Here is a 12,734-nt window from a genome sequence, read left to right as displayed (position 1 = left end):
AAATAACAAACTGAGCACCTTGTCACTTGTGGGGATGCTTCCATGCTTTGGGGGGGGGGAGATGGACGGGGCAAGCAACTAGTCTCCTTTAATTATTTCTTTTCACAATTGGGAAAGTGTCTGCCATTAATTACTAACCTTGACATTTTTATTTCCCCAATGTTTTTGTGAACTGCAACCGAACTCAAAAGGACTGGTTACCTTTTTAAGCAAAGAATTATTATGCTGCAGAATTTGGATAGCATGACATAGTTTACTCATTTGCCTCTAATTTACCTTTTCTTTATATCTGTACTCTTATGACCCTTGTTCCCTTTTGTCTGAGGAAGAGGGCATGCACTTGAAAGCTCACGCTTTGAACGAATCTTTCTTGGTCTTAAAGGTGCTATTGGGCTCACATTCTGTTGTACCATTTTCCAGTGTCGCTGACCAACAGCTGCTATCCAAAGAGCCTGATGCTGGACCCCATGTGTGAGAAGTGGAAGCAAGCAAGCAACTCTGCTCCTGCGGTAACCCAGCTAGGGAAAAAATATATTCGACTGGAGTGGGGACCAAGAGGTCAGCCGAAAAATCTCTACAGCCCTTGCCCATTTCCGGTTCATTCCAAAGTGACTGCAATGGGGAGGGGGGCGGGGGGGAGGTTGTGGAATGGGCTCCATTCAATAGCGATGCTGTCCCAGCGTGTTCTTCCTCCCCCCCCCCAGCCTCCTTTCAAACTACAGAGGTTCTGAAGGCTTAAAATGTTCAGACGGAAATGTAATTTCTTTACACTGATGCCGAAACACAATTTTGTCTTTCCGTAAGAAGGCAAAGTCGTTCTGTACAGCAAAGCACAATTCTGGCCAGTAACAGCCTCCTCAGATCTTCGAATGAATCATTACATTGCCTTTTTTTGTTGCCGTTGCCAGTTCCTGATAAGACATGTTGGAATACAGTTCCATTTAACAAGCAGCCCTTGTGTGCTTGATGAAACGCATCCCAGGCAATGCATACATTAAGCTCCCCTAAAGTTTGCTTAAGAGCAGGAATGTGCACACAGCCCTAACGGGTGCCGTTTTAGGTCTATGCAAATGGGAGGGGGGGGGGTCAGTTTCTATTATTCAGTTATCTATCCTGGCCCCAGCTTGGTGGAATGCACTCCCAGGAGGGATCAAGGCCCTGTGGGACCTCAATCAGTTCCATAGAACTTGCAAGACAGAGCTAAGCCACTAAAAGAAGAAGAGTTGGTTCTTATATGCTGCTTTTCTCTACCAGGAGGAGTCTCAAAGCGGCTGACAATCGCCTTCCTTTTCCTCTCTCTGCAACAGGCACCCTGTGAGGGAGGGTGAGGCTGAGAGAGCCCTGATATTACTGCTTGGTCAGAATAGCTTCATCAGGGCTGTGGCAAGCCCCATAACCTGGCAAGCCCCATAACCTGGCACGCTCCTAACCCCTACACGGAGAGAGTGGCTCCAGTTGCTGAAACTCTCCTGTCCAGAATTTTTAGTTGGGGTTTTAGTGGATTTACAACATTTTAAATTTTTTCTATATAGAAATTCTGAGCAATTCTGGAAGGGCGGCATTAAAATAAAATTTTATTATATTATTATAACTATCACATTGTTCACAGGCCTTTTGCACTTAGATACCCCATCAAGTGTACCCGGATTCTCAAAAATCATAATAGGAAACAGCTCGAGTTCAGTAGCATCTTAGAGATCAACGAGATTTTGAGGGGTATAAACTTTCAGAGACCTTTGACTTTCAGAAGCTCCTATCCCCAAAATCTTAATTGCTCTTTAAGGTATCAATGGACTTGAATCAAGCTTTTCTATTGCAGCCACTCTCTGCAGCTGGAATGGGAAAGGTTCCAGGGCAAAGGCCTACTTCAGGGGTAGTCAAACTGCGGCCCTCCAGATGTCCGTGGACAACAATTCCCAGGAGCCCCTGCCAGCGAATTGTAGTCCACGGACATCTAGAGGGCCACAGTTTGACTACCCCTTTCTCAGCTGAGGTGATCAACTCATATCCAGCCTGAGCTATACTTAGGAGTTCCCGTGTGCTCCTTTGCTCCCTCACAGGGTTGGTGTGAGGCTAAAATGGGGGAGAATTATGTAAGGTGCTTTGGGTCCCCTCACTGGGCAGAAAGGCAGGACTTAAATGAATAAACAGATTCCACGGCAAAGGCCTACTTTCTCAACTACATGATCAACTCATATCCGGGCTGAACCACTTCAAACTGTACTCCCTCACAAGGTTGTTGTGAGGCTAAAATGGAGGAGAGGAGAATTATGTAAGCTGCTTTGGCTCCCCTCACTGGGGAGAAAGGTGGGCATAAATGAATAAACTAACTACATAAATACAACAAATCCCTGCTAAAAGAAAACGACTAGAGCCATTCTCTCTGAAGCTCTGTTACAAGAAGGAGGACCATTCAGTCATATAACCTTCCACTTAGAAGGCAGCAGAAATTTTAAAAAACTCACCTCATCCGCTCTTCGGAGAAGTCCAGTTATTACCTGGAAAGGGGGGAGAAGAATAAAACTTGAGAAAGGATTCACTCCTAAAACAAACAGGGTTTAATATAAAATATGTCGTTTCCCTTTTTGCATTGGATTGCCTACCTCCAATAGAAAACAATCTTAAGATTTTTGGATGCTTTGGTAGGACTCAAGCTGAAACCCTGGTTGAGAAAGCCTGACCTAGATGGTTGTAAGTTATAATCTTATCCTTCAATATGGTCAAACCGGAATTTCCTGAGACGGGAGTCTACAACTGGTTAGGTTTTCTACTTCCAACTTGTTGTCACTATTAGCTTTGCTGTTAACAGCATGTTTTGTACAAGCATCTATGGTAAAAATTATATATATACTGCTTTTACAGCCCAGCCTTCTTGCACCATGAACACAAGACAGCTTACACAGGGTTTCAGGGGACTTTCCATGCAAGCCTCAAGGAGACCCAGACCAGCTTCCGCAAGGTTGCTGTACCATGCATCCTCCAGTCTAATACCCTGGGGAGTCTTCATGCAACACATAATGCAGTTTCCAGAGACCAGAATCAATAGGCAGAGGGTACATCCCAGGAGAAACAGCAAGGCTTGAGAGGATGGTCTGTGCATGAGTGGAAGTCTTGGTGCAACGACTGATTGGCGCAGTGGTTAGGAGTGCAGAATTCCAATCTGGAGAGCCAGGTTTGATTCCCTGCTCCCCCACATGCAGCCAGCTGGGTGACCTTGGGCTCACTTGAGAAGTAATCTCAGGGCTCTCTCAGCCTCACCTGCCTCACAGGGTGTCTGTTGTGGGGAAAGGGAAGGTGACTGTAAGCCACTTTGGGACTCCAGGTAGGGAAAAGTGGCATATAAGAACCAATTCTCTTCTTCTTCTTCTTCTGTACACAACTACAAGTGCAAAATGGAAATGCTCCTTGCAAAGACAGGTGTAGTCTTTCCCCTGGGAAGATGCTCTGTGCTATTAAGAGGAAGCCGGGTTCCACGTGGATGTGCTTTTGGAAAGGCGAACTTGCTGTGCACTCATTTTCAAATGTTGTTTCCTATGCAAAACTCATGTTTCGAGTGGCAAAAGCTCATTATGCTCAAGGAGACACAGCAAGCAAAATAGCTGGAGCGACAGCAGAAAGGGATCTGAAAACATACATTCCTAAACGTTTGCCAAGCACAGAGGCATGCCTTCTGCTGGTAACATGCAGTAGAGAGAATGTGACAGCTGCTCAGTTTTGGGACAACGTATGGCAGACAGCAGCATCGTCAAAAGTCGGCACGGATAAAATGTGAGAAGGCTGAAAGGAATGTATTATGAAGCACGGCCAGATGACAGGATCCCCACCGAGCTCGCTCTGCCTACCTGAGACGCTCTCTCTCCAAATGCATAGCCTATGCCCTGAAACTATCTGCCCCAGCCAAATCTTTAAGATCATCGCAAACATCCCTCCTCCAACGATACAGTTATCACAAAAGGTCCCTGAAAAGCTTCTTCATAACAACAGCCAGGTATTATTTATTTGCTGCCCGTGGGACTTAGGCATGGTGGTGGGGAGATATTACACATCCATAATCAGTATCCTTACAGTACCTCCTGTACGGTCCCATCCCCTCCAGCAATAATGATCATGTCTGTGTTTTCCAGCAGCTCCAGCAGTTTCTTTGCTTGTCCTTCATAATCTGTCTGAAACATTAAGTGGAGACCAGAAACAGCGTGTTAGCTACAGAAGGTCTGCTTGCGGGAGCATTTCAGCACATACTATTGCTCTAGGCCCAGGTTTGTGGAGAAGCATTTGTACAAAAAGCTCCTGCCTACTAAAGTGGGGCATGCTTTACAGCAGCGGTCCCCAACCCCCAGTCCGGAGACCGGTCCCGGTCTGTGGATCAATCGGTACCGGGCCACGGCTCCTCCTCGTCCTCTTCCCCGGCTGCTGCCTCGGGGGCTGCCCTGCCACTCTGCCACTGGCTCACCTTTGGTGCTCTCCGGCGGCTGCCATGGCTGGGGCTCCCCCTTGGTGTGGGACTGCGCAGCTGCTGCTGGCAGCGCCCCCCAGTGGGCAGTGGGAAGTCAGGGGCACCGGCGGGAAAGCAAGTGGAACAGGGGCTCAGGCGGTTGGGGACCACTGTTCTACAGGGGTTGTTGAACTTCTGGTGCTGTTCACCTTGGTTGGCAGACCGTCCACAGTACCCACACGAGAATTCCAGAGGGCTAGTCCATTTTATCAAGAGAATGCCTGTGACTCCTGAGAGGCTGACATTTATCCCAGCAAGAATTTCTGAAGATCAAACCTGACTTCTTCAGAAGTTACAAAAAGCTGATCATAGTCCACATTTTTCTAGGGAAGATTCCCAAAGGAGCAGGAAGAAAAATGGAGGAGCTGGAGCAGAGAGGAGCTTGGTGTGAATCCCACCGTACATCTTTCTGTTATGAATCCTCATCCAAGGGACAGGAACCAATTCGTACAAGTACAGTATGAATGAGAAGGAAGGTCAGAGGTTCAGGACTTTCTCTCTCATGGGTGCAGATGAACAAATGTGTAATTAAGTAGGATAAACGCCAACAACTAACAGAGAAAGCAGCAGTCTGGTTGCTTCAGCTTGACCTCTTCCATCATCCACTCCAGGGAACGATACCATTTGTTCTAGTCCCTCACACAAGAAATTACACCTGAAAGATTTATGACAGAATTCACACCAGACTTCTATCTGCCCCCAACCCAGGGGCAGGGAACACATTTTGTGGGTAATACCTTGATGTCTTGGAATTAATACAATTAAGTTGTGACTTCTGGATTTCTGTCCCGCTTAAAACAGTCTATTGACCTCCACGACCAACAGAAATCTCTTGCACAAGAATGCCTAGTTAAAGGGAAATGTTTCAAGCTCTGGTCTCCCTACACACACAAGCATTCAAGTATACAAAAACGCAGCAGTGAATACCAAGCACTGGGATCCTTACAATATATACCTGCTCAACAACACATTACTGATATGCATGCTTAGAAAAGTGCTGCCATCTTCTGTATACTTAAATGTTGTGTAGGTGTGCAGTCACTTGTGGCGCAGAGTGGTAAGGCAGCAGTCTGAAAGCTCTGCCCATGAGGTTGGGAGTTCAATCCCAGCAGCCGGCTCAAGGTTGACTCAGCCTTCCATCCTTCCGAGGTCGGTAAAATGAGTACCCAGCTTGCTGCTGGGGGGGTAAACGGTAATGACTGGGGAAGGCACTGGTAAACCGCCCCGTATTGAGTCTGTCATGAAAACGCTAGAGGGCATCACCCCAAGGGTCAGACATGACTCGGTGCTCGCACAGGGGATACCTTTACCTTTACCTTTAAGTGGCATGAAGCTGTAAAATAGTTTTTAAACTCGTAAAACAAAAGGAGTGCATACAGCATTTCTTTGGGTAAAATAGGTGGCTGGGTTAATGGACAGCTGGAGCCTTTTCAAAGAATGTGTATTCTTCAAAGCCCTTCACAGACATTCATTTCAGTACTACTGAAAGGGAACAGCGCCACCTATAGGACCATTTTGGCCTGAAGGAGGGATGTGCAATTGTCTCCTATCTGGGCCATTCTCAATGGGGACCATCTGCCCCCCCCCCTGCACATTGGAAGGGGTCCACAGACTGGAAAATGTGACTTGGGGAGCCCCAAGGGTTTATTGGGGGTCCAATAACTGAACCGATCCCATCCCCTTTTTGTCACATACAATGTTATTAATTGCTAGAAAGTTGGACCTTCCTCAAGGGAAAGAAAAAGAAATCACGTAATCCGTTCCTCTGTGCGTGCTTGAATGAATGCATTCAAGGAAAAAAAAATGAACGCACATGCTTCTCTTGGTCGAATGTTCTCGAAATCTGTCTTGCATATAAGACAAGGTACTCCGAGTATGATTAGTTCACTCTTTGCTTAGGCCTTTTTTAGCCTAGCTCATGGTGCAAGTGATCAGCCTACTGCAGGGCCCAGGAACATGAAAAGAGCTCCTTAAAGGGCCGTGGACAAAAGAAGGTTGAGAATGGCTGCTTGATCTAAGCGTTGGGAGAAGCACCATACCACTGGCCTTGGCGGTGGAAAGTGTGGTCAAGTCACGGCTGACTTATGGTGACCCTATAGGATTTTATACACAAAATATGTTCAGACTTGGTTTACCATTGCCTGCCTCTGCTTCATGGCCCTGATATTCCTTGGAAGTCTCCCACCCAAACACTAGCCAGGGCCAACCCTAGCTTCCAAGAGAGTGGCCTAACCTGGGCTATCCGTGTCAGGGCACCATGCAGCTTACAGAAATTATGACCTCTTGAATAGACAAAGTGAAATATAGACTAGAGAAGGCCGTGGCTTTGCTGCAATGGCAGGTGCTTTTGTTCAATGCCTAGGAGGCAGGCTTTCTTCCAAGGGTTATCACAGCTTCCATAATCAGGGGAGCAGTTGCAGATCCGACAGCAAATCCCACACTCCCTTGAGAGCTCTCAGGGCTAAGGGAGTCTCTCCCCTTTCCACTGGTTAAAAACTAGCATCCCTAAAATGCAGAGTCTTCTAGGCAACTTTGGAGGGCCATCAATACTCAAGTGAAGTCATCGTGGCCCTTTCTAGCTGCGCAGTCCCCAAGCTGGAAGACAGGAACTGAGGCTGAGAGCTCTGCCAGGCCTCCTGCCCCTATTTCTGTAAAGACTGGTGATTGTTGAAAGGCTAAGTGCCCCAGGGCTGAAGCAAGACTGAGGGGTTTGGGGGTTCCCTGTCGGCAATACTCAGCGGTCATCACCTCAATCTTCATAAATAAGGCCGGATGCATGGGAAAAGAGACAGCCTCCAGCTACCTGTCTAGTGGACTTTGAAACCCTTCTGGTCTCATAATCTTCTGCTTGTTTCTTGGACTCATTTTCAGTTTCTTAAAGGGACTATGAACAGGCCCTGCCTTCCCTTAAACAAGATGGGAAGATGGCTGGCGGTCCAGAAAGAGTCCTCAGGAAACATTAACTCAGCTCACCTGGACAGCCCCAGGCTAGCCAGCCCGCTCTGGTTAGATCTCAGAAGCTAAGCAGGGTCAGCTCTGGTTAGTACCTGGATGGGAGACCATCAAGGAAGTCGGGATTGTCACACAGAAGCAGGCAATGGCAAATCACCTCTGAACGTCTCTTGCCTTGCAAACCCTAAAGGTAAAGGTATCCCCTGTGCAAGCACTGGGTCATGTCTGACCCTTGGGGTGACGCCCTCTAGCGTTTTCATGGCAGACTCAATATGGGGTGGTTTGCCAGTGCCTTCCCCAGTCATTACCGTTTACCCCCCAGCAGCAAGCTGGGTACACATTTTACCGACCTCGGAAGGATGGAAGGCTGAGTCAACCTTGAGCCGGCTGCTGGGATTGAACTCCCAGCCTCATGGGCAAAGCTTTCAGACGGCTGCCTTACCACTCTGCGCCACAAGAGGCTCATTCAAACCCTACAGGATCACTGTAAGTCAGCCGTGACTCGATGATTTCCACCAGCACCACCACTGGAGCTGAATGTCTCCTTTGCTACAAGGGGAGACGGCCAGGGCAATCTGTTATTGCCGAAAGACATCACAATGCATGCTGGACAGCTAATACAATGTAATCTCAGTCAGCATGACCCGCTCAAATGCATTCTCCCTCTGTCCCGTCTATCTTTACGTTAATATTCCCACCAGTCAAGCAGAGCCTTTTCCTATCTGAGGAGCCATTAAGGTGTGCAAAGCTGCTCTTAATTAATCTCCAGCGCTCTGTGGCATTTGGCGATTTCTCATGCATGAGAATGTAACTTTCTCCAGCACAGCGAGCATCCCCATTGACTGCTTAAATGCATTAGCGCCCGATGCTCCAGCAGCCATACATTTTGCGCCGTGCTGAAGCCCACGATCCTCACATCACCTTGCTGGGGGGAAACCAACAAGGGGATGTCATGAAACCGACTTATAAAAGTGAAGCTGTCATTAAAATAAATATGTGAAGTAAATACCAACTCTTGGCCTTGGCATTTATCTGAAATAAATATGAGCCTGTGGCCTTAATGCTCCTGACCAACATTAGTGGGAGAGGGAAAACGTTAGCTAGGGGAAGGAAGCCCATTACTCAGTAGCTTACCTTTACAATTGTCACATCCAGCCCTGACAAGTGTAGGATCGGGGCTGCGTTCTTTTCAAAAAGGCTTCGGGCTTTGCTAGAAATTAAAATAATCACTTGAGTTGTTTTTTTAATGGGCTAACACACAGCAATTTAAAAGACAAAAGGAACCCTCCACACACACACACGACCTGAAACTATGTTCATAATTAAAACCAAGCTGCTCAGGGTGCCTGCCTATGGCAACGCTACAATTTCTACCAGGAGTGGGAACTAAAGGAGAGCGACCAGGATGATCTGGGGCCAAGGGACCAAGCCCTATGAAGACAGGTTGAGGGACTTGGGAATGTTCAGCCTGGAGAAAAGGAGGTTGAGAGGGGACATGATAGCCCTCTTTAAGTATTTGAGAGGTTGTCACTTGGAGGAGGGCAGGATGCTGTTTCTGCTGGCTGCAGAGGAGAGGACACGCAGTAATGGGTTTAAACTACAAGTACAACGATATAGGCTCGATATCAGGAAAAAAAATTTCACAGAGAGTAGTTCAGCAGTGGAATAGGCTGCCTAAGGAGGTGGTGAGCTCCCCCTCACTGGCAGTCTTCAAGCAAAGGTTGGATACACACTTTTCCTGGATGCTTTAGGATGCTTAGGGCTGATCCTGTGTTGAGCAGGGGGTTGGACTAGATGGCGTCTATGGCCCCTTCCAACTCTATGATTCTATGATTCTAAAGCAAAGAGCTATCGACTTACTGGAATTAAGGTTGCTATTTGGGTGGCACGTAGCTGTGTGTGCAGAATGAGTCATTGGTATCCAGGTCTGAGTGGTAAGAGATGAAGCCTGCCCAGATCGTGGCTGAAGCAAATCTGCGTCATGTAGGGGCAGAAGGCACACTGAGCATCTAAGTTAAGGCTCAATCGCAAAACTGAGATGCCCCTAAGAGCGCTGTTGTGAGGCCATGCAGTTGTCTTCCCATGGCTCCTAAGAAAGCCAAATACAGCTCATTGCTATCACCTTCAGTTGCCGTAGACTCGAGGCTCAGGGTTCATTTTAGAGACCACCCACCCTGAAATTCCTCCTGTTCTCTGTTCCGCTTTTGGAGCGGTGAACTGGAAGTTCGGAAGGTCCTAAGGAATCTCAGGACTATGTGACAATAAAGCAAAAAATACGTGTAACTATCATATACTGGGTTGTGCCAAGAGATGTTGGTTATGCCATGCAGTTGGAGAGGGGAAACGCAGCTTCAAAGAATCACATGAACTGGATGAGCATGGATTTGGTTCCCATAAAGAGGTCCATGCAGAAGTGTACTTGGACAGGTCCCGAAGGATGTAGGAAGGGACTCCTCTGAACTATTGGGCGGGGTGAGGGGAGAACAACTAACCTGAGCAAAGGCTGCTTCAATGTGGCTGAGCATGTGGACAAAACTGAGAGGGCAGAGGAGAGTGACATGGATGATCTGGGGCCTAGGGACCAAGTCCTCTGAGGAAAGGCTGAGGGACTTGGGAATGTTCAGCCTGGAGAAGAGGAGGTGGAGAGGGGACATGACTACTCTCTTTGAAAGGCTGTCACTTGGAGGAAGGCAGGGAGTGGTTCCTGTTGGCAACAGAGGACAGGACTCACAGTAATGGGTTTAATCTACATGTAGAAAGAGAGCCTCTTGTGGCGCAGAGTGGTAAGGCAGCAGACATGCAGTCTGAAAGCTCTGCCCATGAGGCTGGGAGTTCGATCCCAGCAGCCGGCTCAAGGTTGACTCAGCCTACCATCCTTCCGAGGTTGGTAAAATGAGTACCCAGCTTGCTGGGGAGGTAAACGGTAATGACTGGGGAAGGCACTGGCAAACCACCCCGTGTTGAGTCTGCCATGAAAACGCTAGAGGGCATCATCCCAAGGGTCAGACATGACCCTGTGCTTGCACAGGGGATACCTTTACCTTTACTAGAATGATATTGGCTAGATATGAAGGGAAAAATTCCAGTCAGAGTAGTCCAGCAGTGGAATCGGCTGCCTAAGGAGTTCTCCCTCACTGGCAGTCTTCAAGCAGCGGCTGGACGGAGACTTATCCTGGATGCTTTAGGCTGATCCTGCATTGAGCAGGGGACCAGGTGGTCTGCATGGCCCCTTCCAACTCTTATGATTCTAACAAACTTACATACACAGGGCATCTTACCAGGCATTGTCCACAGAGCCTTTGGTTTGATCTGGGGAACAACACTGTGATGGGTAGGCCTACCCTCCAAGGACATGGGGGAGGGAGAAACAGAGAGGAAAATGCTCTCAATATAGCAAAGGAACTATATCCATACCTCTGTTTCTTTTATGTTGTTACAATCAGACCACAGATCCTGAAGTCAATGTTTTTAACATTACAATTTTGAGGCAAGTTTACTCACGCTGGGTTTAACAAGGCTTCTCTCCTGAGACATCTAATTTTGAGTTTTGAGTTCTGTTTCCACCTTGCAGCTACCACTAGACGTTTGGTTTTCTGGAGCATTACCAAGCTCTTAGGCCAGGGGTAGTCTGAGAGCCAGTTTGGTGTAGTGGTTAGGAGTGCGGCCTTCTAATCTGGCATGCCAGGTTCGATTCTGCGCTCCCCCACATGCAACCAGCTGGGTGACCTTGAGCTCGCCACAGCACTGATAAAACTGTTCTGACCAAGCAGTGATATCAGGGCTCTCTCAGCCTCACCCACCCCACAGGGTGTCTGTTGTGGGGAGAGGAATGGGAAGGCGATTGTAAGCCGCTTTGAGCCTCCTTTGGGTAGGGAAAAGCGGCATATAAGAACCAACTCTTCTTCTTCTTCTACTAGTCAAACTGCGGGCCTCCAGATGTCCATTGACTACAATTCCCATGAGCCCCTGCCAGCAGTTTCTGGGAATTGTAGTCCATGGGAATTGTAGTCCATGGACATCTGGAGGCCCGCAGTTTGACTACCCCATCCTTTATCACAGGGCTTTCCTTCATCAGCCGTCAGAAGTTTCACGAACCCCCTTCCCTGCAAGAACCCCAAATGAGCCTCCGAGCGAATTACGCGCGATTTCCCAGCTAATGCAATATGGAATACCAGCCCTTCGTCCGCCTTTTAAAGGGGAAATATATATTACAGGATTTATTATTCAGTAAAAGTTACAACAAAAAAACTTTACCTGACCTTGTTTTGGTAATGGTCTCATACATTTTTATGCCTTTACTGCATAATAAACAGCCATGCTATTAATTATAAATTATTCTGTAAAAAATAATTTATGGCACCCAAAGAACAGGAAACAGGCTTTAAATAAAAGAATTCCCAAAGATGGGTCGTTTGTTGGACGTTGTCTGTATTAAAAAAAGAGTTTGATGCGCAGCTTTCAATGCAGGCTTACTAAATAATCAATGCTGGCCACTAGGACACACATAGCGCCTGAAAAAGAGGAGAAGAAATCACTAAGGGGCATTGTAAAGCCTTATTGTGTATAATGCTGCCCTTATCTTCATGGGGGTTCATAGCAGTCATCTCCCGGTTTGAAAGAGAGCCACTGGAAATACAGCTAGCCCTTTTCCTCCTAGTTATAAAACTCAAGTCCTGTTTCTTTAGTCTCACCAAGAACAGAAGAGATGGTAAACCTGTTTGGGGTTGATACCATTTCAGACAGCTGTGTGTGTGTGTGGGGGGGTCCATTCACTTAGAAAACTAATGTACCAGGCAGAAGGTCGGTGGGCTCTTTGTTCTGACATTTAGGTTCTATGTGAAGCAATTGCTTCTTTCTGCCCCAATGGAGGAGCATTCCACCACATAATCCCTTACCCAAAGACACACGCTTACGAAATTGCTATGAACACAGACCTAGTAGTGTTAATGTGAGCTAGATGATGGAAGAGCATGACAAAAATGCTCTGGCCAGAGGTAACTTATGGGATATGAAGCCACATCGGGAGGGACATCTGAAACGACAGCTGCCAAAGCACTTAAAGATTTCCCTTACCGCCATGCAGGACTATGATGTTATGGAGAGACGACACAACTTTTGGCTCAAGGCAATGGGGCAAGCCCGGGGTGGGGGTGGGGCATATTAAACTCAGAATGTTAAACTTGGGCTACACATAAAATGCCCCAATATACTTTGAAATGAGTGCTGTTTAAACTAAATATTTGATCTCATAATGGCCAATTTGTGAAAAAGCTGCTGTTTGACATGAGGA

General features: G+C 47.3%; 1 protein-coding gene across 5 annotated transcripts in view; it reads right to left on the bottom strand.

The window, feature by feature from the left end:
- Positions 1-12,734, bottom strand: part of AGK (acylglycerol kinase) — a 62,838-nt gene that overhangs the window by 29,900 nt on the left and 20,204 nt on the right. For all 5 annotated transcript variants that reach the window (XM_077339867.1, XM_077339868.1, XM_077339866.1 and 2 more), the window contains 3 exons: positions 8,579-8,654; positions 4,071-4,163; positions 2,466-2,498 (listed from right to left, as the gene is read on the bottom strand). In XM_077339867.1, coding sequence (XP_077195982.1) covers positions 2,466-2,498; positions 4,071-4,163; positions 8,579-8,654 — 202 coding nt within the window. The remainder of the gene's footprint in view (positions 1-2,465; positions 2,499-4,070; positions 4,164-8,578; positions 8,655-12,734) is intronic.

The sequence above is a fragment of the Paroedura picta genome, chromosome 5, assembly GCF_049243985.1.
Source record: "Paroedura picta isolate Pp20150507F chromosome 5, Ppicta_v3.0, whole genome shotgun sequence".
Taxonomy (NCBI): domain Eukaryota; kingdom Metazoa; phylum Chordata; class Lepidosauria; order Squamata; family Gekkonidae; genus Paroedura; species Paroedura picta.
This window is presented reverse-complemented; position numbering and strand designations above follow the sequence as displayed.